The following is a 25891-nucleotide window of genomic DNA, read 5'->3' on the forward strand; positions in this document are numbered from 1 at the left end:
GGCCCCTTTGTTCACAGGATGTTGGATCTCACTGTCAAAACAAGGACATCGAAAATACCAGTAAGTGCACCATGCACAGTAATAAATGTAGGCTATAGTCATGTGCAGAGAAAAAAATTATTGCACTAATGTTACACAATTACATTTTCCAGTCCCATATTTGGATTTCAGCTCTGAAGATCCATTGTAGTTTCTTTTTAAATTGCAATTGAATGGTCACACCTTCCAAATAAATTGCATCAATTAAGTCTGCAGGCATAAATAGATTTCAAAGTGCTATTGCCAGCATGACTGGTCATGAAAGCCCTTCCAGCCTGTGGTCTTTCTGTGTTGGTGTTAAACATGTTCACTAGACTGATAGAAATACTGAACAACAACATAACAAAACTGCTGTTGCCAAACTGTAGTTCTGCATCACATGAGACAGATACAGGGATTCTTCAATAGTTTGGCTTACAAGACAAGCCAGCACATGGACAACCACACACACACAAAAACACACACATCCTCACCTCCTTGGGTCTCAATCCCAACCTTTTGGCAACCATCGGGCCTGTTGTCAAAACACACAAGCTAAAAACGAGAAAATAAGTTGGGGTTGGGAAGTATCTTGGCTCCTTTCTGTCTCTTTTCGATCTCTTTCCCTCATTCTCTGGCCGTGCCTTTTCAGGGCCTATGGGTAGGCATCCTGCGGTTGTCAAGGTAACCCGATTCCCCTTTAAAGAAAACAATACCCTGAGTACTGCTTAGGCCTTTCACAGATACAATGGAGCCCACGCTATTGGGTGACACAGTTTCTTTCAGTTGCACTGGCTAGACTTAAGCCTTAGTTGTGAATTGTTACTGAAGAAGAAAGCTCATTTAAATAGCTCAAATGGTGCAAACCTTTGGCTCTGAATACACAATACAGACAAAAGATGGTAATAATTTAATGACTAACAATGATAATGATAATAATAGACCTATGGAAGTACCCAGTGGAAACTATAAAAAACAATTACAGAATAAGTTGTAATTCTGACTTACTGTGTTGTAACACAATTGCCAAATAATTCAGTCAGACAGGAATGCACTTATTTCTTTGGAGGTTTCGTTTTGGTTACAAATTAATAGATGAGGTGTATGACAAAGTATTCTTCACTGAGCCTTAATACTTAATATTATTGGTCAGATTACTCAAAATACTGATTTACTAAATCATGCACGATGAGGAAACTTGCATTTAAGTTGACACTGCGCAAAAATCATATATTACCTAATCTATTTTTTGGCAATAATTGCAGAAGCCACAAAGGTTCACCACAGATCAGCTCAGGGTTCCTCAGATACCTAAAGAGGGCGCCATGGTGCCAAGGTGTTCTGAACCCTGGTTGGCTGACAGCACGAGCTCCTCTAAGTCACTTGATGTAAACCTGATGAGTAGAGGCTTTCCGGTGAGGATGCCAGGTCAAATGCATGCAGCAAACACTGACATAACCATGTTTGACAGTGAACTCTACAGGAAGTCACTCCTTCTACCTGCTATTAGACTTTATAGCTCATCTATCCCTTGTGGATAGGGGCTTTTGACCAACTAATCTAGCATATGTCACTCCATCATAAGTTTTTTGCTTATTTTGTATGAAAAGTACTCAACACAAAACACAAAGGTTTTTGATTTACAGTGGTATAAATTTTAAAAGAGTAAACAAGTCCTCACATTTGAGAAACTGTCACTGGCAAATGATTGAATTTTGGCTGACTAAAATGATAAAAGGGTTAGCTAAATCAGCATTCTTTTTTTTTTTTGTGGATTGATCTTTTTGTAGTTTGTATTCATTCAGATAAACAGTTTGAACATCCCAGCTGTACTTGCCCTGTTTCATATTCAGTTATATGCATATCCCATCTGGTAGCTGCACAGTGCAGCTATTGTCTGGAAACAGTTGTAGGTTTGGTGCCTTGCTAAAAGACAGTTGCTGATAGAAAATAGCATACTCGCTCTCCCTGCCCACATTTTTCCATTCAGCGCAAGTTTTATTTTCAACCACAATTACAGTTCTTTAACCCTCTAGGCTACCAAAATCTATTTAATTGCTTAAGCTTCAGTGCGTGTCCAACTAACTCAAAAATCAGTGTTCTGTTGGAATGAAACCCTGCTCATACTGGCACATAATTGACAGGTAAACATGATGCTTACTGGTCTAACCCTGTGTTTCAGGTCCTGCTTCTATTATAAAATACACTCTTAACTATGTGTATGTGCAGAATGTGTATATTACCAAGTCTGTGTCTATGCCTCTGTGCATGCGTGCACAAGTGTGTGCATTTTGGTGCACATGTGAGATTGGGTGGAGTGGGAAGGAACTGGAGGCTGGGGTGGGGTTGGTCACTAATATGATGTCACGCAGTGTGTGGGAGCGGAAGGATTTGATGATCATAAATCTCCATAAGCTAGGACCTAAAGGCTTACTGGCTTTACACCCATCTGTCTCCCTCTTTCTCTCTCTCTCTCTCTCACACACACACAAACACACGCACACACACACACACACACACACACACACACACACACACACACACACACACACACACACACACGTATACACGCACACACACACAAACTGACAATCCTTCAAACTCGTTCACCTCTTTTTTCATTTTCCCTCAACTTCTTTAACAATCACAGGCAAAAACACACACATGCACACACGCATAAACTCAAAACCAACACATGCATAGACACAAACTGTACTGTACAAACACACATTTAGATCAGTTTGATCAAAATGTTTTAGATTCTGCATCCAAATGAAATGTGAAATCATCATAATGATATAATGTTCCTGCAAGATTAAGATGCTCTGCCAACCTCATGGCTGCTCTCTTCTCACACACTTCTGCGCCGAATAGATCAGCACAAGCTTTTTAAGATAAACTAATCATAGGTTGTGGAGAGCACTTTGGCTGTGAAACTCATCTGAAAATGAGACAAAACACAATCAATAGCATGCAGAACATTACTACTGTGTAAGGGTATTTGGTTCTGAGATGTGGATGGATTTGTCTTGAAGTATTTTGGGTAGGAAACTAACTCCATTCTCTAGCTAAATGCTAATAAATCGTTGGCTAAGGACAAAAGATCACCCACACTCTCTATCACACATCTGCATATAACCAACCTTTGTTTGAAGGTTTGTGTTAATTTAGAGTAGATGGTTTCTCAAGTGAAATAAAAGTGGCTGGTACAGTTTGAGACTAGAGAGAGATTAGAGACATAGCAGAAGAGACAAAGTGTTATAAGCCATTAAATATTATTACAGTAACAGCTAAACATTCAGATGCCACAACTGAAAATTTTATGATGTCACTAATTTTCAGCCAAGGCTTGCTTTTTCCTTGCTATTACAGCACTATCAAAGTCATACTAAAGGAGGACATGAAAAACATCTGCCACGTTTAAGAGGAACAAGACAAGGCCAAACAACATTTTACCCTGAGTTGTTCTGGAAGGCAAATGATGGTTCCACAATTTGATTATCAGTAATAACTGTCATGTGTTGGGCGGATGCATTTTGGTGGTTGCTTTGATTACTGGACAAAGGCAGGGTTTGTTGCCCCTCGCTAGGGTACTTGCTGTTCTGTCCCAGTGCCATCACTCATCTGACAGACAGACCAAGCCTGCGAGTAAACAAGGCAGAGCAGATACTGTGATTTGCAATGCAACCTCTCCACGGTCACAGCAGTTTAACTTGGCTTCTAGAAGTAAACCATAAAAGGAATAAGTTAATATTTGATTTGAGGTACTCTTTGGTGCACCATAGGACTTTGTAATAGGTTTGGTGGTTTTAGTGTTTTTTAAATATCCCCAGGCTGCAATCAGAGCTGCAAAACAGCATTACAGCATAGGCACTCCCTTCTTTGACAACTTGTAAAGGTCTGTTACGAAATGCCGTACAGGAAACATATTGCTGTTTTACTCAATCCTTAACTTATATCACCAGTGTGGCCTGTATGCCTCTCTTCCTCTACTTATTCCCTTATGTTGTTTTTTTATGTACTGTGGGTGTTCTAACGTGAGATAATTTTCTTTTTCTTGTACTGCCATCTTGACCAGGACTCCCTGGAAGAAGATATCTTGTATCTCAATGGGACGCTCCTGGCTTAACAAATGATGAATATTATGATATTTGTATGTGGAGCAAGTAGCTGATACTGATACGTAGAGCACATAGTGACTACTTGTGTTAGCCTCTAATCTTTTGGCTTTCTTTAATGACAGTCTTTAAGTCCTGAAACTGTTTTCTAACGAGAAAACAAGCTCCCCTGCCCTCGTGAATTAAACAGGGCGTACAAAGAAGTGGCTGTAACCAGTGCATATCTAGCCAGCACACCTGAGCCCTCTGCAGCTCCGGCCGCAGCAGGCAGAGGACCGCGAACGGGTGTCGAAGGCACTGCGCATGCTCGAGGCAACTTAATATGAATTTCGCTTCGCGTCTCAAGACCTCTCACTTACAGGTACGGATTTCATCAGTTTATTATTTTGACGGTTATTTTTCATTGGCTTATCGCTCTTCGGTCGTGTGCTGTAGAGGTAATTCTTATTTCTATCGCCGGTTTTGTGTTTTAAATGCACCGCTTTTCCACAAATTCCATCTGAAATCTCTCCACATTCACAAACTCCAAGACAAACTGCAGACAAAATCAATTTGTGGTTGGTAACATTCATGCTAGCTGGTGCAGCAACGTTAGCCAGAACATTTTTGCTGCTTTGTTTTTATTGGTGTCGGGCAATATTTGCATGGCTTCTTTTCTTTCTTGCGTGTTATCTTGTGTCGGGCAGCTAGTTTTGTGTTCTGGTTAAGGTTTCGTTAGCTGCTGACATGCACGGACAAGAGCAGCTTGCGGCTAGCTAACGCTAGCAATGCTAACTTGGCAAGTGTAAATGGAAAAGGGTGTATCAGATTTACTCCGGCGGTAATGTTAAATACTCTGTGACCCGTGTGCACTGTCTTCCTCTAACGTGTTAGCCACTATCACCTGAGCTGGCTAACTGACGTTTATAGGTTATTCGACTGAACATATAGTATAGGCAGCTTTGCGTGCAATTGAAGCTGTCATCCCGATATTTTAATGTTAACTGAGGGACAAGGTGACAGGTACTGTAACGTTAGCTATTTCTGTGCTTAGGTCTTTGTGTCTTCATCTGCTGAGCCTCCAAGATAAAATTGCAGTCGTTGTTTCACCTATAGTAACGTTACCTAACCCTGTCCAGTTTTGCAGAGGTAACGTGCCAGCTCTAGTATGCTTTCCTTTAAGGCTATTAGTAGTCCGCTTCCTTTTCAGTTCAGTGGCTTAAATGTTAAAATTTCATCTGAAATACGTTAGTCATTTTAGGAGAAGTAATTTACAGCAAACGATTGTAGAACGTTTTTCAGATTTTGTAAAGAAATTGAACTAAATGCATGAAGGCATACTCTTGAGAGCAGATATTCGGTGCAAAAAACACTCATTTGCCAGTTTATTAGGTACAGCTAGCTAAAACTAATGCAGTCTGATACAAAAGTCCTGCAATAAATCCTATTATAATGTTCAGTTTTTATTGACATTGTTTTAGAGAGGTGTTGGTTTAACTGTGTGATCATTTTGGAGGATTGTTTGTGGTGCTGTTGACTTGTGTTGCTTTATATGGTCAGGTGTTTCTATTACTTCGTCCACCTCATTTATATCAATGAGGGTAAGCTAAATAACAGAAACACCTCTGTGTATAATGACAATACAGTTCAACAGCCCCACAAATTATATCCTCAGAAAATGATCATACAAATGAATTAACAACTCTTTAAAACATTTTCAACATAAACTAAATATTATGATCATCATGAAGGTAGGATTTATTTCAGGACTGCTGTATTAGACTGTATTAGTTTTAGCTAGGTGTACCTAATAAACTGACAATTAAGTGGCTTTTAGCTCTTTTAAAAAAAAACAAAAAAAACTCCTGGTTCCTGAATGGACCATGATGCAGACAGTAGCCTGTAGTGTAGACCTAATCACATATGCATTATGTAAGGTAAGTAGACTAAACTCTTAAGGATGAAGACGGGTACCTAGTATATGAGCAACTTCCATAACATTAGAATAGCCATGTTGTTAGGATGCTAATAGGATGCACTGTGGACAGGATGTGGCTATGCTATGCTGCGCTATGGGAACATCTCTGCTAAGCATTCCTGTATAGCATACAAAGTTAAGTTGTCATGATGAGAGAAATGGACCCAGTTTAAATTATTAGCACTAATGTTTAAGGGCTGGCCAGTTCAGCTAAATAGAAGCTACGCTAGGTGGTTTGGCACCTTGCTTAACAGAATTTTAAATTCCTTTAGCCTGAATGCTAAATCCTTCACATGTGTAGAAGATGGGTTGAGTATATTAGAAGACTGTGGCCTCACGGCTTTGGTTTAGTGGACCTCTTTTCATCTGTGCGGAGAACTTACATTGACTGAATCGGAGAACTTATTTAATGGACTGAGATGTCAAGGTGGCCTTTGACCTGTTAAATTGCATTTGTTGGATCTGGATTCAAGTGTGCCTTTTGTCAGTTACATCCAGTGTCAAAGGTAAAATGAACGGCTGTGTAAACATAGCCTCTAAGTAGGACAGTTAATTTCCTTGTAGATTCACCAGAAAATGCATCCAGCTTTACATACAGTCATCCATGTGGCGGATGGCAGTATGAAATGATCTGAGGGACTTTATGACTGTCATTTTCAGGACATTGCAAGTGATCTTTGGACATACATCTCCTTGTGACTTTTTGAAAAACAGTGTGGAATGATTTGATGATTGTACAACAACCATTCTCAGTATACTGTATATTGCGAATGAGATTTGGACATGCTGCTCCATGTATCATGTGGGTTAGCATTGGTAGGAAATTATTTGATGACTGCATAATATCTGGTTTGTAAATCATCCTGCATGTAAACTTTAAAGTTATAATTCCAAAGAGTTTTTATTTCCCCACAACTAGAGATTCCAGTTTAATTGATTTAATATCAAACTTGGCCTAACCAATTAAATCTGTCCAAGATGTATTTGTGCATCAAAGCTGATCTGAAGTTGTTTTGTGGCTGTTATATGGCATCACTAAGATAGCCTTGCACTGCATTCCATTCAAGCTACGGGTTTACTTGATTTGTTTTCACTTCAGATGTATGAAATTCATGATGTACAGGCTTTTTTTTCCCATCAGAAGATCTTTAATCTGATTAATGAAATTGGCTAATGTTGTTTTACCGTAAAGATTTCCTGTGGCCATTATGTAATGCATCCCTCCTAACTTGTTGTAAATCACCTCTTATGGAAAAATATATTTATAGACATGTCTTCATATCCCAAGTCTTTGCATTATCCTTAACACAGTGATATACTTAGTCTTTGAGGTAGCCACATATACACACCAATGACAGGGTTTTGTAGAAGTTTGATGATTTTCCTGTGTTCCTGACAGTGTGAGTTTAATATGACACAGAAACAATTTTGCAAGGATTTTTGTTTTTCTTTATGATGATACACACTAATTTTATGTTTTCTCTTTTGTGTTTTTCAGTACCCAGCATGGGCAGTTAAGAAAAATAGACTAGTTATCTGCTGTGTGGAGGACAGAAGGTTGTAAAACCCCAGAGCGTCCTTCCTCTCTTCCAACTCAGGCAGTCCAGCAAGTTTCCAGCACCATGGCTGAAGAAGACTATGGCAGCTTTGTGGACTGGGACCAGATGGGGGATCTGTCCAAGAGCAGCGGGCCCACCAAGGTAGACTGTAAAGATCTGAAAGAGTTCAAACAGATGGCTCGACAGGGTTACTGGGCCAAAAACCACAAACTACGGGCACAAGTCTACCAGCAGCTCATCAAAGCCATTCCCTGTCGTACAGTAACCCCAGATGCAGAAGTATATCGTGACGTTGTGGGAAATGCAGCTACTAAGAAGCCCTCCTCCCACATCCCACTGCCAGAGTTTGTGGATGGAAGTCCTGTACCAAGGTACTGTCTGAAGGCAGAGGCAGTAGCCTCAGCCCATCAGATTATCAACTGCCTGGCTGGACAGTTTCCAGACATCTCACATTGCCCTTCACTTCCAGCTGTTACTTCTTTGCTTCTGCACTTCAGCGAAGACGAAGCTCAGTGTTTTGAGCACGTCAGCCGCATACTGGCCTGCAACGAGCCAGGCAAGCGACTGCTGGACCAGACTTTCCTGGCATATGAGTCTAGCTGCATGACTTTTGGTGATCTGGCAAACAAGTACTGCACAGCCGCCCACAAATTGATTGTAGCCACAGCCCAGGATGTGTTGGAAGTCTACTCAGACTGGCAACGCTGGGTGCTCAGTGACCTGCCTTTCAGCCATGTGGTCAGGGTCCTGGATGTCTACCTAGTGGAAGGCTACAAGATTCTCTATCGTGTGGCTATAGCCTTGCTCAAGTTCTATCGCAAGCATAAAGCGGGAGCCCAGGGGGGCCAGGGCAACCAGCAGCAGCAAGATTCTAGCAAAGTCAGGGCGGACATACAGGCTTTCGTCAAGGGCATTGCCTCCACCGTCACACCCGACAAGCTGCTAGAGAAGGCCTTCTCCATCCGTCTGTTTAGCCGTAAGGAGATCACTCTGCTGCAGCTCACAAATGAAAAGTCCTTGCAGCAGAAGGGAATCACTGTCAAACAGAAGCGGTATAGTCAATAATATGATTTTTATGCTGTGAATTGTAACCATCTTTTGTTGAATTTTATTTAGAAACCAGGCCACATTCAGTGGGCTTACTTGGCAAAGCTAGAAAATATCTAGCATCAGTAAGGACATTGAATCCATCACATGTATAATGTATGATGCAGCTATACACATGTTAGAATCATAGACATTGTTCGAGTAACTTTTATGATTCAAAATTAAATTTAGTTGTTTTTTTTTTTTTTACCCATATATCTGTCACTCTGGTGAAAATGGACTTGCTTGAACTTGATTAGATGTAAGACACAGTTCCTGGACTATAAATTAAATTACAGTGGTATGCAATGAATGAGAGGAATGCGATGTTAAAAGAGTACAGGACCAAATTAGGCTTTTTTTATACAATTTATCACAAATAAACACCACAGAATATGTGGTAGATTACAATAGATGACTTGTTCAAGCAATTTCATTTGCTTCATTGGCAAGAATGTTGTGCTCTTTTAAGCTTTTTACTCTGGCATGCTCTGGGGAATGGTTTAAGTTGCTCTTGCATCCTTGTCTCACATCATGTTCTTGTTTCCTTTTTGTTTGGTTTGTGCCACACTTTTCCATCCACCATCTTCTGTCTCATCTGCACTCTACTCCTGTGCTCACTACATTGGTTCTTTTACAGTCCTAGGTGGGTTCTCTTCTCTATGCTACTCTCCAGATCTGTTTCTAATTCTGTCAAACAAAACTCATTTACTCTCGGAAGAGATATGGTGTCACAATTGCACTTCGGCTTGCATACACAATGGTAATATATAAAATGAGTGGTCAGTTCCACTAAACTCTCAAATAAATACACAACTGCTTTGAATTAATTCACACCATCATCTGCTTTAAATTGTTTTCAAAGGCTCATTCTGTACCTCTCCATCTCTGCCTGTGTCCGTATGTTTGGGCCTCTCCAGGCGGAACGTGCAACTGGCACTTAACCCAGACACCTTCTCCTCTGAGATTGTCAGTGCCAAGGAGATGCGGGACATCTGGTCATGGATCCCTGAGCGCTTTGCCCTGTGCCAACCACAACTCCTCTTTACCACCTCCACCCATGGCTGCAGCCTGAACAGGTACACTGTCCAGTGCTCACCTCAATACACTAATAAAGCTTTTGACTGCTGCTCACAATTTACATTTCGGGCCCTAGCATTTAGCATTGTGTCTCTGAATTCGATTTATGGCCAAACGGCTGAAAGGAAATATGAATGTAAACACGAAGCAAAGCTGTAAACCAAAAAACAAATGCCAGAAGGAAAAAAAGCAAAAAATAAAAAAAATTATAGGCTTGGAACAAAAACTGCAAATGAGAAAAGAGGCGCTGAGACTGCTGTACCTTTTTTATTTTTTTTTATATTGTCTATTTATATTAGACAGAGGCAACTCAATAGGAAAAGAAGAGGATCTTTTGGTTTGCATTGACCCATTTTTTTGTGCCTCTAGTACAAAGGAGTAAAAGAAAATGAAGTCTAGCTTTTTAGTTTTTTTGTTTTGTATAATTTTCAAACTTATTTGGCTAAATCTTTTCTAGACATGACAAATTTCTGTCTATGGTAGCCAAAAGGCCTACCTTTTTATTATAAGGAATTGTCATGGGAATAGAGGCATTGTAATATTAAGCATTTTATTAATTCACCTGCCTATAAGTTGGTTCTGCGTCTGTAGTGGAACAAGAATAATCTTTTAAATAAGTAATTAAGGAGCTCAGAGTTTTCAATTTACTTTAGTGAATCCACTAATATAAAGTACATGACTGTTGCTATTACATGGTCTCTTAAATATGTTTTATCTTTAGACTCAGTATTATGTGTTAATACAGTGCTGCAGGAATGAGTCCTAAATCCCGGAAATAAATTAGCATTGTTGCACTTCCGGTTCCCTCATCCCGAAGTGGGTGGGTTTTTTGAATGGGGTTTTATTCAGATGCCTGAAATAAGGTCTGTGTTTAACACAAGCAAAGTTTTATTCTGCCACATAACAATATGTCAGTAAATACCCCACTCATGATTTTTTTTTTAAGCTTTCATGTTTATTAAAAAAGGCGGTTGCTAAAAAGTGGTTACATTAAACATCATCATGCCAAACACAAAAACCGATTTAATCCCCAGTCCACCTTTACAGCCTCATCGTATTTATACTTGCGCTCTTGCATTTATCACTAAGTTTCTAAAAGGAAAGGCTTTTGTAGAAGCTAAAGTAGCTTTTTACATCTGGCAATTGTATTTAGGCTTCAAAAAAACATAGAAGTGGCGCCAATTTTTGAAGATTATTTTACTGAACAAAACGTGTATCATAAACTTTTATTTGTCACACAGCTTATTTTCTGCAATAGTCCAAAAGCCAATGGAAAAATCCCATTGTTTTTTTTGTCAAGGTAACCAGGGTGATGCTAACATCCGGGTTGGCCTACAGAAATACGTCATTCCTGCAGTACTCTTTTAAGTGAGTTGGAATGAGTTAAACTTTCCATTTCCAACATTTCCCTCCAGATTCTACTCACATTGTGAAGGCTACGAACCCACTCTGCTCCTGATCCGGACCACAGATGGTGATGTAAGTAGCATACACATAGACAGCAAACTCCGTTAGGATTCCCCCACTCAATTTAACACGTCAAAATGAATTTTAAGACGATTTTGTCAATGTGAAGAAGAAGAATGCACATTATTATTAATACAAATACATGGCATATGATAACATCCTGATGTCATAATAACAGATATTTTTGTTAAGCGTGACGCAGCTCAAATCAGTAAGTCATTGTCATATTCAGGTTTTTCTACCTGATAGTTATAGATAGCCAAATACAGTGTTAAATATGATATCTGTCCTGTCCGTATGTCCCCGGCCTTGGGTAGGAAAGAATTACTTTGATATCTAAGGTACAAAATGGGCTGAACTGTAGTCAAAACAAAACAGTATTGGTATCATTCTCAAAGACTAGATGGGTGTGTCTTAAGAAAGAAAGGTCCACAGTGGCTTTCTGCTTTTCAAAATAGTCAGGTATTATTCTTTTCCTGGACTATGTGAATTGGTGTCAAAGTTCATGATTACACAGGTGTCGTATTATTGGATTATGGTGCTACAGCGGGATCCCACCATGAACATTGGCAGTTTACAGATATCAATCTGCCACTAGTATGAAGTTAGAATTATTTAAAGGATAAAGCCAATTAGTATGAGCAAACCAAACAGATTAATTCTACCCATGTCAATTCCTTTTTCCCTCAGGTATGTGGAGCCTTCCTATCCACAGATTGGGAGGAGCGGAAGAGAGAAGGCAACAAATTGAGCTTCTTTGGCACAGGGGAGTGCTTCGTCTTTAGGGTAAGTTTATTTTTAGTGTCCTGACTAACTAGCTTCCTTACAGCAAGAAAAATCTGTTGTTTTTTTTTGTTTTGTTTTTTTTTCCACCTTTCCGACTGCTAGGAAAAAAAAGATGACTGCTAAAAAAAAAAAGGTGAATTTTAAGAAGCTTTTTGGGGACTAAATTAAGGGAAAATGTTTTTATACTGAGCAGTACTGCGATATAGCCACCAGAGGGTACCATCCACTCTGGTTTCATATGTACTTGACATTGGTTTCACTGGCCTCAAACGGCATTCATAGCTCCTATATGAAAAGCCCGCCTTGTAGGTCACAATTCACCATACGGACATTGTCTTGTCTTCCTCTGCAGAAACAACCACTCATAATGTTTAATTTGCCTGTGATAGTGCCGCATTGAGCTTTAGTTTCAATAACACCTGGACTAGAAATAGCAAAGCAGACTGGGTCTCTAATGCCTTCTGTATGAATTATTTACTTGGCTGTCTGTGTTGATGCACAGCAGCGGGATATCTTAACTAGCACACCAGTAAACACCATCATCTCAAACACTATTACGTAAACATACACGGACTGAAAACTCCTGTAACTTGATCCAGTAGTATCTGACTAGGCCTTCGCCTGACACTAAACCTGACACACAATAAGAGACAGTCAGCAGGGACTGATGTCTATCAGATGTGCAGTCAAGGGTTGGAAAGGGAAAGGAGACATATATGACATATATTCTTTGGTATAACAAAATAGTAGCCAGGTTATCTCAAAGTATCTCTTTCTATTAATGTAAAGAATTTGTTGGAATTTAAGATACATTTCTTGTCACCTTGATACTGTTAAGAATATAAGCATCTCTATTTATGTCAATATATTTGCTAATTATACTATTTTATTTAATGTGTGACCCGGGTGTGTGATTGATGATGACCACCTTACAGTAGCAGTCACTACTTTGTTTCCCTTGTTAGCTGAAGCCAGAGATGGAGCGCTATGAGTGGGTGGTGATCCGCCACCCTGAGCTAGCCTCCTCCATCAAGACCCAGGGTCAAGAGGACACTGCCTCCTCTGAGGAGCAAAACTCAGACAACAATAGCTTACAGCAGCCAGAGAAACCTGCTGGAGATCTGTCGCCCTTTCTCTCCGCTCGCCACTTCAACCTTAACTCTAAGAATACTTCCATGTTCATGGCTGGAAACTTTGACTCCATCATAGTGGGTGAGTGGATTATTACAGCATGTAATTGTTTGTATTTTGCATTTCTTGTCCCTTTTTGGATAGTATTATTATTATTATTTATTTTTTATTTTTTTTTTGCTAACTGGCCAAATATAGATAATTTTGAGTTACATAGTGAAGTTGACGGTGTATTTTACCACTGTCGACTAAAACAAGAAAAGACATTAAATGTCGGATATTAGCATTAGCCTTCCACTACATTTACCACTACATGTTGATGTAAAAATGTACATCATTGTTTTAAGTGAAAATCATTTGCAGGAATGCAGCATTTGTTCTCAGTTGCTTTTAACTTATACAAACTCTGTGCTCGTGTGTCTGATCAGGGGGAGGTGAAGGCAATGCTCTTTACATTGACTCAGAACTGAACCATGGGCGCACTGGCAGGTGCGCCACCTTTGACAACCCGCCCCTGTGTGCAGAGACCTTCCAGGTTTCACTGCTGGAAGTATGGGGTTTCCAGGATGCCATGGCCTCATAATGCTGTACACATAATCACACACTACACATTCATGGAGATCCATACATCATAGAGACATGGACACATTTTAACACGCAAACATATTAAAGCAGAGAGTCATGATCAAAAAGTCCAGTTAAGTGTTTGAGGTGAAAAACAAAGATATGCAAACATCCCTAAATCCGTCCGACAAATTCATATATGATTAACTATTTTTTATTTATTACTGCAGTTAATCCACATTTCAACATATGAACAAAAATGTGATATTTTTGATTGTTTCGTGTTTATTTTTGTATTTACAGATTTGTTTTGTATTATGGTGTACTAATTGTGTTGTGTGGTCATATGAAGGAAGTGTCCAGGACCAACTCTAGATAAAGCCAATATAAGGCTCATCTAGAGGGTTTTTTTCTTTTATGTTGGCTGTGATGTAACAATGTTCATGCTAAGCTACAATATAATCAATTTCTGAATGTAAATTCAGTACTTTATGTTCTGTGGTTTAGCTCAGTCTGCCAAATATACTGTTTACCAGGCCATGTTTAGAAACTGAGGTTTACGATAAAATGTGTGAAGTCAAGTCTTCATTTGGTGATGTGTTTTTAAATGTTGAATGAGCAACGCTAGGACGCAGTACAGTTGTACCACGCCAGTAGATCTTTAGCCAAGTCCTGTTGCATTTCCCAACACTTTTTGATTTATGCTACATATGTGGGAGATCTGCTAAATCAATGTGTTAAATGTTTCTGAGAATCAGTGGTGAATTTGAGTGTTGCCATTTTGCACCATATGTCAAAGCTTTCCTCCGAATAAGTGGCAGTGTCTCCTTTGGTATAATATATGAATACTCATGTGTATAACGGTACAAACTTTTTTAAAGTTAAAACCCTAAAGGTGTTTTTGGCTTACAAGTAATGGAGAAAAATTCAGTTTGCTCATCCTTATCTTCTTCTGATCATTTTCCTGTTACTTCCGTCCTTTCCCCTGTGAAAATAGTAACAAAAGAAGTCCAAAATTGTGCCCTGTTGGCAAAGCGTTGTTGGGGTTATGCAACCTATTTGTATCTGTATGCCCAAATACGTGCTCCAGTGAAACATCAATTGTGTAACTACAAATGTATTCTACAAGTGAAAATACAGCAATACGCTTTCAGTAGTGACTCCGTCTTTTTTTTTCCTTTTTTTTTTTCTTTTTTTAATTGTATTACTATTTCCATTTTTTTTTTTCTTACACATCTCTCACATCTCTGTCTCTGCAAAGAGATGATGACATTTCTTCAGACTGTTTCAGAAGTCTGCCAGATGCCTTTTAAAGTCAGCTGACCATGATTCAACCCCCCTAATCCCCATTTTTTTGTGTTTTGCTCCACTTCAAGTAGTTACAACTAGTATGTTTGTTCCCAAAATGACTGGTCTATTTATATTATTGTACAGAAATTGCTATTTTATTTTTAATCGTATAGTAAAAAACATGTCATATATGTCATGATTTCATGCCTTTTGTGCACCTTTTCATTCAAATTGTATGTTTTGAATTTTAAAATTACATCTTATAGGATGTTTTGTTTAAAGAAAAAGTTGCATATAGCCGCAACGTTGAACTGCTGCAAAAGTTTAGAGTATAACACTAAGGTAGATCCATGAAATGATAATGTTGGAAATTTCATATACAGCAGTTAGGTCTGGGTTAAAAACACTAAGTGACTACTAAATTACTCATATACACTGCTTGGATAGACACTGACTATTTTTGTTTGAATGTCTTGTGGATGTCTCTTCTTTGTGGAAGCTGACAGTGAGCTGCGTGACTGGAAAGTTTTTGGCAGAAATGAGTCAAATATACTTACAAATATATCTTTAACCAGCGTCTACTTTTAATAACCCGCTGTATTACAGAATTCAGTTCACTGGAGTGATTATTAGACTCCAAACTGAGAAATAGGACCCACCTCACAGACGCTGTATTTGCTATAAATGGTACAAATGTGGTAACTGACAGTTACAACTTTTATCCTCTGACTACTTTGTCAGATGTTTTGCTACAGACCTCAGTATAAATGCATTCCATGTCAATCAATGTCAATACATCAAGGCTCTATAAACAATGTATAGCCAATTTATTTGCAGTGGGTGTGGCTCAGCCCAATGCATCTGTTAATGTAGTATCTTAGACAGCAAAGTGGTGGAGTAAGTCCTTCTTTACAGTAAGTGGCATTGACTCCATCTTGCCAAGGCTGCGCTTTTCATTCAGGATCCACACTCTGCTAATCACACATGCACTTCTATATTTAGCTGCTCCTTTGGGTGTTGGTCTGGCGCATCTCCGGAAAACCATGCTTTCCAGCCTCAAGGAGTAAGATGCTTAAGTGTTAAAGCCTACACTGAGAATGGTCTCTCCTTGACCAGCCCCCACCCCTCAGCTAGCAAGGGGCTGTGGAGAGGGGATTAAGACGTAGACTAAGGAGGTCCCGACAAAAATTGTTTTGATTCACAGGCTGAACATTGCGATGGGATTATTGAGACGGTGAAGGGTCCCTGCTTCCAGTACCTGTCAAGTGTTACTGAATACATGTCAAAAATCTGCCTTATGGACTGTATTGTTCAGAATGAATGATAATAATTTCCATTATTTTTTTCAGGCTATTGCCGTATTAATATAGGATTAAAGCTTTTCCATTTCCACAACATCAGCATTTTTTATTAAATGATCAAAAAAATGAAACATTCTTCATCCCAGTAAAATTGTGTTGTGTTTTTGGTCACACACTGAAACCAGCCCATGTGGGAAAAATGCCAAACCTGAGAGTAGCTTAGCTCAGTAACTTCCTTCATTTAGACCCTGGTCAATCTTACACAGAGTGGAGCTCTCTGTACAACTGTATCCTGGTCTGATCATATATCACAGTACCACTCAAAGATGAGGGGGCTAGATGTTGATCACTTGTGTTGATCACTCTGATATATTGTATTCTAGATTTATATTATACTGCTCATAAACAAATGATGCTTTATAGTACATCTTTTTTCAATTGATGGAATCATGTTCTAGTGAGAATTTCTCGCATTTCCGTTTGCTCTCCTTAAAAAGCATCTCCCAGACCAGCCCTCAACAATATGGCTTGTTCTTATCTCCTCCTCTTACAACTTATTGATTAATGCCAGTCAAGTACAAGAGCACCCACCTAATCGTTGTATCCATCCATCCAAAACAAACAGGAAACAATAATGTGTAGGTACATTGGCTGTTATATTACTGCATGTAGTCAAAAGAGCTGGTTGCAAATGTCAGCTGAGCATGTGTCCAAGACAGGAACATCATAATCCAACCTCAGCAGGCTGCATCCATATCCTCCTAATAGAGTAGTGGACCAATATGTGTTCAATCAGAAGAGAAAGAGAAAAAGACATTGGAAATCATCTCATTCATTTATGACCTTTTTGTTATCAATGCATCAGTACACACACACACACACACACACACAAACACACAAACATATTCTCCAAAATGATGCAACCTTGCGTTTGGCAGCTGGAGCGAGATGTTGGCAGAGTAAAGTGTTCGAAAGGAAGGAGGCCTGTGATGCTGGTGTGGAAACTGCATCATGAGTGAAGAGGCTTTACAGTGCTACGGGGGGGAGGGAGACTAGCCAATGCTGAGAGAAGGATGGATGGAGCGATGGATGGAGGAGGAGGAGGAGGACTGCACAGGCTCTCTCTGACTCACACACACACACACTTCTCCTCTCCTATGGTGTCCGAGCTCTCTCGACCCCTCCTCTTTCTGGATCTCTTGCCCTGCTCTTGCTGGGAGCTGTACAGTGGAACGGGGGCTTCTCGGCTCCCTCCCCCCACCACATACACACTCAGCCTCCAATTCTCTCACTCTCACGCTCCACACTATTGCATATCACAGCTGACTGTGAACCACCTTCTGCTGCATGGTAGAGTCCTGGTGCAAAATGTAGAAATGTGTTTGAACATATGCAACATTAGGAATTTCAGTATTTGGGGAGATCGCTTTAATCAACGTTGTGGTTCTTTTTGAGCAAGACATTCCCATTACATTGTATTTATACATTTGAAAGAAATAGTGTAATGTCTTGGTTTTATTTCCTTTATAGCTAGGATAACGAAAGCACCATTTTTCTATAGATTAGCACTGTCTCCACACCCTTTTGCTTATCCCCATTATTTCATCCTCCTGCTTCTGAAGGGTGGATGCGTAGATATTACAGGGAAAGCCTGCAGCGGAGCACACCAAATTGATGCCTTATAGGGGTGACCTTAAAAAAAATTTTTTTTTTAAAGACACTGTCTGTGTGCAGAGTAAGTTATCCATCATTTTAAATCCACACTTCTTGTTTCATAAATGCGTTGTGTGGCACAGTATATCATTAGTGTACTTTGTTTTAGTGCGCCCCCCCCACACACACACACCCAATCGATGATAGGTTTTCTCCGTACGGCCAGTCAGGTGATATTTTCCGCTTCGCCATTTTGTGCTGCTGCGCCGGGTATTTATCACAAGAGTCGTGACTATCCCGTTTACACTGCTAGTTAGGTGGTCAGACGGTTCTTAGTATACTCGGTTTTGTATTCCCAGACTGTGGCCTTCGACAGGTTTCGCGAAGTGCGATTTTCGATCCTTCATTAATAATTAATTTTGTACATTTAGTTTATTTTTATACTGTGTGAGGAAGAATGTCGACCGAAATCCCCGAATACTCTCCGTTCTTCGCAGTGATGGGTGCCTCTGCGGCTATGGTGTTCAGCGGTAATTATCAAACGATTACCTTTGTTGGTCGAAATTTCTTTGTGTGCATTTGCTCCTAATCTCTTTTGCATTAGTATTATTCCAAACAGGGTGCTTTGGATTGTCAATCGTGGTGCGTCTCTTGAAACTGAAAGCCATCCGCTAGCTTGGCTAAGGTTAACGTCGCAATGCTAATCTTGAGCTGTCATTTATTTAGACTTAGCTGTTAAAACCAGCGAGTTTGGTTTGTTCATTTGCCAGTGTTTAGTTAATATTAGTAAGTAAATACGATTATTGCTGCTAGCCTTTCTGGCTGAATGACAGACAGTTAAAGACCAGTCAAGACTAGTTAGCTAGCTGATGACGACTACACAAGTTAGCTTTGACGTTAGCTTAGTTCGGTTGTGTAGGCTCTAAGCTTTATCTGAATCAAAATGACAAAACAGTAACTCATGCGAACTGATCAGAAAATTTTACCATATTATTATAGTTTTGCGTTTTGTTTAACGGCAGATTTTTTTTTTTTTTATCCCCCACAGTTAGCTGCTTGTTATCTTGCTACACTTAGCAGGAGATAAGTTAGGTTGATTCTCTCCTTTGCTGCAAGATGCCACACGACTGAATGCGGGGTTTCAGGGTGTTACAAGCAATAGGTGATACGTTTTACATGAAATTGTTTATTTAATGTAGCTTGAACGCTGAAATCATTAACCATTGACATTAAATAATTGAACTGAGGTCGTTCTGCGTAAAATGTTTTCGGTTTTTGGAACAACTTGCCATCTTTCAAACCGATGGTCTGACATCTAATTTAATGCAAGTCATTTTAAGCTGAAAATCGCTTTTTCTTACACCTAAAGTGACCATTGGAAACCAGGAGCAGCCTGTTAACTTCCCTATTGCTCAAAGGAACGACACAAGGTCACATGATTACCACATGATGAGACTTCTGACCTGGAATTGCCATTTGGCTACTGATCTTGGGCATTAATAATATAAACGAAAAAGTTAACACGTTTTGACTCAGTTCTAAGAAAATATAGCTAATTTTACAGAAGACAAGGGGTTTTAATAACACAGTTGCTATCGTTGCTTTGGATAGTAAATGGGAAGTGGCACAGGAAGTGAACTTTGAAAGTGGTGTGTTTTTTAGAATTAATTATACTTGTTTTATGGATCCTTTTCTGGTTTACTATTTTTCTTCCCTTAATCTAAGGAACTGCATTATATGCCAGTGCTATGCTGCAACACAGTAAAGGCCTACATTTGACTAGGCTGAATGGTGGGATGGGTGCAGCACCAATGGGAAATCAGCAAATTACTAATTGACCGTGTCACGGAGGGCTTGACCCGCTGTAGCTAGAGGCCTTTTGGCAGAGCTGGCTCATTTATGGTAGTGAATGGTACATAGGTTTTCACTGAGGGTCATCTCCAGTGAATTGCTGTAGTACAAGACATCGAAAGCTATATGCAAAGAGCTTTCTCCGAAATAATATAATCTTGAATTCTGTGCCCACCTTTTCTTTTGTCTTATCACAAATCTTTACAACCACATGCCTATTTAATAGTCAAAGAGTAAAAGAAATGTTTTAAAACGCCTTTTAACAAATCATGTTGGGCTGCATAATAATGAGAAATCTCAGAAATTATTTTGAGCTGGAGACCAGCATGGTGGTGGTGGCGTCCCCTGAGGCTGGCAGTAGTACTAGTCTGTGGCGGTGAAGGAGTGACAGCTGGGGAATTAGCTAGTGGGGAAGGGATCATGCTGGCACAAAGCAGGGATGCAGTATTGGTGGGATGGACAGGGACACTTGATGATTCAGGCTTCAGCTTGAAGGATCATACTGTATTGTGGAGTCATTGACAGGAAATTGTAGCTTGGGCTCCTGTAATGTCGGTTACTGTAGTCTACACAAGCTGAAGAACTATGGCTACAATTTGAGATTGTCATCGTCCATCAATGTGTCATGTCTTGGGGCAATGATCCAACACTGAGGCTGTAGAATGTTGAAAAAAGTTCTCACCCCAGTTGAAGATTTCTTGAGGGGGAAAAAAAAAATATATATATATATATATAATTTGAATAATTAGCCTGTTTTCTGGAACAGGCGGTAAGTTGCTGTGATCGTATGGTGTCAGGTGATTTTTGCATTGTTTTGGTAGTCTGGTAACAGTTGTGAGGGCTGCCTTTAAGTGATGTCCGACTCAGAACAGGTGACACTCACAGGGTGTTTTTAACCATGGGAGAAGTACCAAAGTCCTTATTGGCAAGTCTCACCACTTGGTGGTCATTTTGAAGGCACCCCTGGGCAGTTATTTCAGGCTAACAAGACCAGGTCCCTATGTAAATGAAAGGGGAGAGGGCCTTCACTTTCGGTAGTCACCGGGACATAAAAACTACACATACAGAATCACCAGTAAAATTGTATTAAACCCGTTTAAAAAGTTTGGTGACTTTGCCCCAAAATTAGGTTTTAAAATGCCCCCCCCCCCCAAGTTATACTTCTACTAAGTGTTCGCAAGGTTTCGCTTGCGTCAGTCCAACAACACGATTGGTTTGATATTTTTCCCATTCAGCTGTTTATAAAGCAGGGATATGTGTAATATGACCGCCATCTTTGGTGTTACAGACTTTTCCATTTAAGATGCTTCAAGTGGTTTGTCTCCTCTCTTATAACATTTCTGAAAGAACCACTCCTGCTGTGATAGCTGTGCTGCAGTGGTTCTGATTCCCCACTCCTTTAAGCTACTATCTTACCCAACAGCCCACATCTTTTCCTCTTCTCTCGGCCAGAACAGTTAAAAGATAAAGGAAGCTTACATCCTGGATAATTTGACACAACCGATAAATTTACTCATAGTGTTGTTGACCGCAATTTAAGATCGATGTGTGTTCAGTGCAGTGTGTGCTTTTCCAATTTCCTTTTCAATTGTATGCATATACCTTCTCAATAGGATAGCCTACAAACTGTTTGTCACTGAGGAAGTTATTTTTTCTGAATAATCATTATTCATTATTATGCTTTCAGTTCTTTGACCTTTAATTCTCATTCACATTGTCAAGAGGTGTAATTGGTGACGCAGCATGTATGCTGTAGATATCCCTCAGCTTTGGATGCAATAGTTTGTTCAGTGTGTCAGATAATTTCTGTATGGAGCCTCATATCTTTAGACATTATCCAGCCAACCTGCCAGTTTTGTAAAACTGGAAAACAGTTTTACAACTATGAGTTTCCTGGTTTTGTTATTTGTTCCTTAAAACCAGTGCTTCCCCATTCAGCCACTACTCAGAGCGATCAGTCTCATTTGCTTGCGTGGGCATTTTGCCTGCGAGACCATCCCTCGCTGGATGGCCCCCTCACGTGTTCTGACATAAGAAGAGGCATCACAAGGCGTCACAAGGTGTCACAAGGCGTCACAAGGGCATCCCATACATCAAATATTTTGCAGGGAGAAAAAAGGGGTAAAAGCGCTTTACCTAAAATGAGGGGATTAGGATTAAAACCCAGAGGCTGTGCCTCCGCACCACTGCAGAAGCTGCCCTGCCACAACATCAAACCTTTAATCATCAGGACAGAATGGCAGTGTTTGAGGAGTCCAGTGTTTCTTTCAATCCTCACCCGTCACACCTCAGTGAGGCCAATCTTACAAAGAAAAAAATTGAGTCAGAGGAGAACATTGCTGACGGTAACTTATTATGAATGGATGGGCGAATTGCTAAAAGAAACAGCTGTTCAGAGGAAGGCTTAGGTGTTTCCAGAATATTGTCAAAGTTTTTTTGGGTACCTAAATTACAAGATTTGTTTTTGGATCAGCCATCTCGGTCAGCATTTACATTGAACTGCACATGGCATCAGTCTGGTGATAAATCGATATCAGTAGTTTGGGACGTGGCTGGCTACCATGTGCACACTTTGAAGATTGGCCCACGTCATCTTCCTTTTTGCCTCTAGATCCGTTTCCCCGAAAGCCTCACAGCTCTGAATTAACCAGAACTATCTCCGGGCGTGCTGAACACATTGTCCCGAGAAATGTGAAAACACAGTACCTCAGGCTGTATGCACAAGGCTGTCTTCCAAGATATCTCAAGAGATTTTTTCAAATTTCATCATCATATGTATGTTGGGGAGCCAAGAAAGCTACATTGCAAGCTCATTTGACTTTTTTTTTTTTTTTGTCAATGCAATAGAGAGACTGCAGAGGAGAGAGGCTATATTTAGCATCAAAGCAGCATCTACGAATCTGAAAACAGGAAACATCTCCAACTCTTTCAGAATAAATTGCATGTAAATATGTGATTAATACTGCTGTATAGTGGAAGTACTGCAAAAATGATGACCCATATAGTGAGCATATATCGACAAATATATTAGATGCTATGCTGTGGTCACTGTCAAATCTCTCTGACAGGGAAATCCAGTCAAACCAGCCTGTCTTTGATTCATGACAGACTGCCCTGCTCTGACAGGTTTTGTTGGATGTTGTAAAAGATTCTTTCATCTCACCAGGAAGGTGTTCAATTCTTTTTTTCTGTGCAGAATTATAACCAGTTCTTGATGTATGGTTGCTGTTCTATATTTGGTTATAAATAGTTTCTAACATTAGAGCAGGGTAATTAATGATTTTTCACTCTCCTCCTCCCGTCAGACTTGGTTTTGTGTGTGTGACATAGGTGGCACTATGTTTTCTCCTCGGCATCACAGGCTGACAGAGTCAACATGCTGATTAAGCTTTTTGTTCTCCTCCTTCCCCATCATGTTACGGTGATACTAACCAGAGGACTGTAGACTGGAGATAGCAAACAGCAGATGTTGAATGAGTGTGTCCTGCTAGTCCTCCCTGGTACCTATCCTGTACTAATGCTGGCTCTGGAGAAGGGGTATCCTGCTTCTCTTGTGATGTCAGTAGTTCCCTGTGTGCCAAGGCCTTCTGAGGCTTTTTCATTCAGAGAGTGATTTATGGCCTGAAGCAGTTTAAGGAGATGAGACACAAAACGTGACAAGGCAGATTTTTTGTTGCATGGTATCTTCTTCAGTAGAAATGAACGCAATCTGGTATTTCCATTCGAACGCAAGAAAGAAGTGTAGCCATGTTGGGTTTTTTTTTAAGGGGAACAGAAAGTCTTCAGTTTTATTTTTGCTCCATCTCTTATTTCACTTCTTCCCCATTATTTAGCTGTACTTTTCGTCAGTCTGTTAGAGTATTGTATCTTGCAATGTGATGTGTGTACTTTAGTTTGCTGTCTTGTTTATTTAACTAAAATTTTCTTCTCTCTCTTCACTGTCAGCCTTGGGAGCAGCCTATGGCACAGCTAAGAGCGGTACAGGAATTGCCGCCATGTCCGTGATGAGGCCGGAGCTCATCATGAAGTCAATCATCCCCGTGGTCATGGCGGGTATCATAGCCATCTATGGCCTGGTAGTAGCAGTGCTGATTGCCAATAACATCTCAGAGAAGGTCACCCTCTACAAGTGAGTTAAATTCACCAGTCATATTTTTAATCATTTGTGTTGTCTACATTTCAATTAATTTATTTATCAACACATCTCTACAGAAAAGTTTTGTATTCTGGGGCAAAATTGAGTAGGAAAGCCTCATTTACTTGGTTCTAAAGCAGTAGTGATATGGCCCTGTCACCGTTTAGGCCTGTCATAAGCCATAACCAGAAGAGAAAAACAATTGCACAGACATTGGTGTTCTATTGTCACTTCACTACAAGTAATTCCCCAAAACCAACAATAAACTTTTCCCACTTACAAGTTTTCATCTGTGTTGCCATGGCCTTCATGTAGCTCCACTATCCACCAGCTCCATTAATCTTAAACTATTAAACATATAAGAACCATACTGTTCCACTGAATGACATATTTCTTTATCACAATGAACACAGCCATTGTGGTTAAACAACCCAAGAACTGCAGTTTGTCTTATCACATCACTGCACATGCTTGGGTCTTTCCCATGTTAACCACCGGTCTGCAGTTTAGACTGCCTGAAAGAGGTCCAGTTGTCATGCCCATTCTCACCAATGCAATTATATTGCCCTTTTTTTTTTTTTTTTTTTTTAATACTTTTTTGACAACATAAATTTTATGGCACAGAGGCTTAATGCAAATATAATAACACCAGCCTTAACATTTAAATTTTACTGGCATTTAATTGAACATGTTTTGAACATGAGCAAATCTGCAGTGAATTGTTAACCCAGATTACTCGATCAGAGTAATCAACATCCTCGTGCTGACTAACACTTGTCCTTGTGTCTGTAGGAGTTTCCTTCATCTGGGAGCTGGGCTGAGTGTGGGCCTCAGTGGGCTGGCAGCAGGTTTTGCAATTGGCATTGTTGGCGACGCAGGCGTGAGAGGCACAGCTCAACAGCCCAGGCTCTTCGTGGGCATGATCCTCATCTTGATTTTTGCTGAGGTCTTGGGTCTCTACGGGCTCATTGTTGCCCTCATTCTCTCCACGAAATAAACACCCAAACATCTCCACTACAAGATCAGTCCTTTTATGTTGCTGCTGGAGAAAAAGTGCAAAACGGGAAAAAATTGTAAAGTATCTGCCGCACAAGATGAAAGAAGTGAAGGCGGGGAAAAAATGAATTAAAATGGCTCCATAAATATGGTCTTATCTCAATGTGTACAGTCGTCCCAATTTGATAGTCAACTTGTAAATGCGCAATGTAGTGATTTGTCTGTCCTGTGTGTGCGTGTGTGTTTCAACTGTATGATGAAAATTCCTTTTTTCCCTCCACTTATTTTCAGGCCTTGAGGCCAGCTGAGGCAGCTTGGCCTCTGGTCTTAGAGAGCTGACCAAAGGGCCACACAGCTTTTTCTCCTCCCAAATCGATTTGGGAGTTGACACAATTTCTGCATTAATCTTGAGGATCTATTTGTAAAGAGAAATGTGTATGGACTTCAGATTTTTTTCCACTGATTTTATTTATAAGAAATTGTTCATCGAACTGTTAAATGCAGCAAAAGTCTTTAATTCCCCAGGTTATATTATACATATATATACAGACATATAAATATCTATCTAGATAGATTTAATGCACTGTGGGTTAATTGTGATAAGTGGTTGGAATTCCTCTGGATGTAATTCTTGGTTTAATAATTAAGACTGCCTTTAGTATGTTGCTGGTGGAGTGGGAGTTCTGTGTGTAGCTGTACTCTAATCATTACGCAAACATTCTCAAACTTCAGTGTTTTTCCTGTAGTACTGTTGTTTGCATTAAAGGTGTGTGCGCCCCATGTTGGGTCTCACAAGTGTAATTTCCAAAATTCATCTCCTCTCCATCTTATTCACACCCCCACCCCTCACCCCCACAAATCTGTGGCTGTACTTCATCTCTTCCACATTCCAGCCATTA

General features: G+C 39.9%; 2 protein-coding genes across 5 annotated transcripts; both read left to right on the forward strand.

The window, feature by feature from the left end:
• The first annotated feature begins 3902 nt into the window (after positions 1-3902).
• Positions 3903-14919, forward strand: tbc1d24 (TBC1 domain family, member 24). 4 transcript variants are annotated; one of them, XM_040135892.1, is made up of 7 exons: positions 3903-4573; positions 7592-8704; positions 9659-9817; positions 11234-11297; positions 11976-12071; positions 13037-13283; positions 13631-14919. In XM_040135892.1, the coding sequence occupies exons 2-7, from the start codon at positions 7716-7718 to the stop codon at positions 13783-13785; spliced, it is 1710 nt and encodes a 569-aa protein (XP_039991826.1). In that variant the 5' UTR covers positions 3903-4573; positions 7592-7715; the 3' UTR covers positions 13786-14919. The 4 variants fall into 4 exon arrangements, with proteins under 4 accessions (XP_039991826.1, XP_039991824.1, XP_039991828.1 ...); XM_040135890.1 differs by having other exon boundaries at positions 3903-4497; XM_040135894.1 differs by lacking the exon at positions 3903-4573 and adding an exon at positions 4662-4693.
• A 3337-nt stretch (positions 14920-18256) lies between these two features.
• Positions 18257-25802, forward strand: atp6v0cb (ATPase H+ transporting V0 subunit cb). Its single transcript, XM_040134672.1, has 3 exons — positions 18257-18540; positions 23807-23990; positions 24789-25802. The coding sequence occupies exons 1-3, from the start codon at positions 18468-18470 to the stop codon at positions 24991-24993; spliced, it is 462 nt and encodes a 153-aa protein (XP_039990606.1). The 5' UTR covers positions 18257-18467; the 3' UTR covers positions 24994-25802.
• The last annotated feature ends 89 nt before the right edge of the window (positions 25803-25891 follow it).

The sequence above is a fragment of the Xiphias gladius genome, chromosome 9, assembly GCF_016859285.1.
Source record: "Xiphias gladius isolate SHS-SW01 ecotype Sanya breed wild chromosome 9, ASM1685928v1, whole genome shotgun sequence".
Classification (NCBI taxonomy): domain Eukaryota; kingdom Metazoa; phylum Chordata; class Actinopteri; order Istiophoriformes; family Xiphiidae; genus Xiphias; species Xiphias gladius.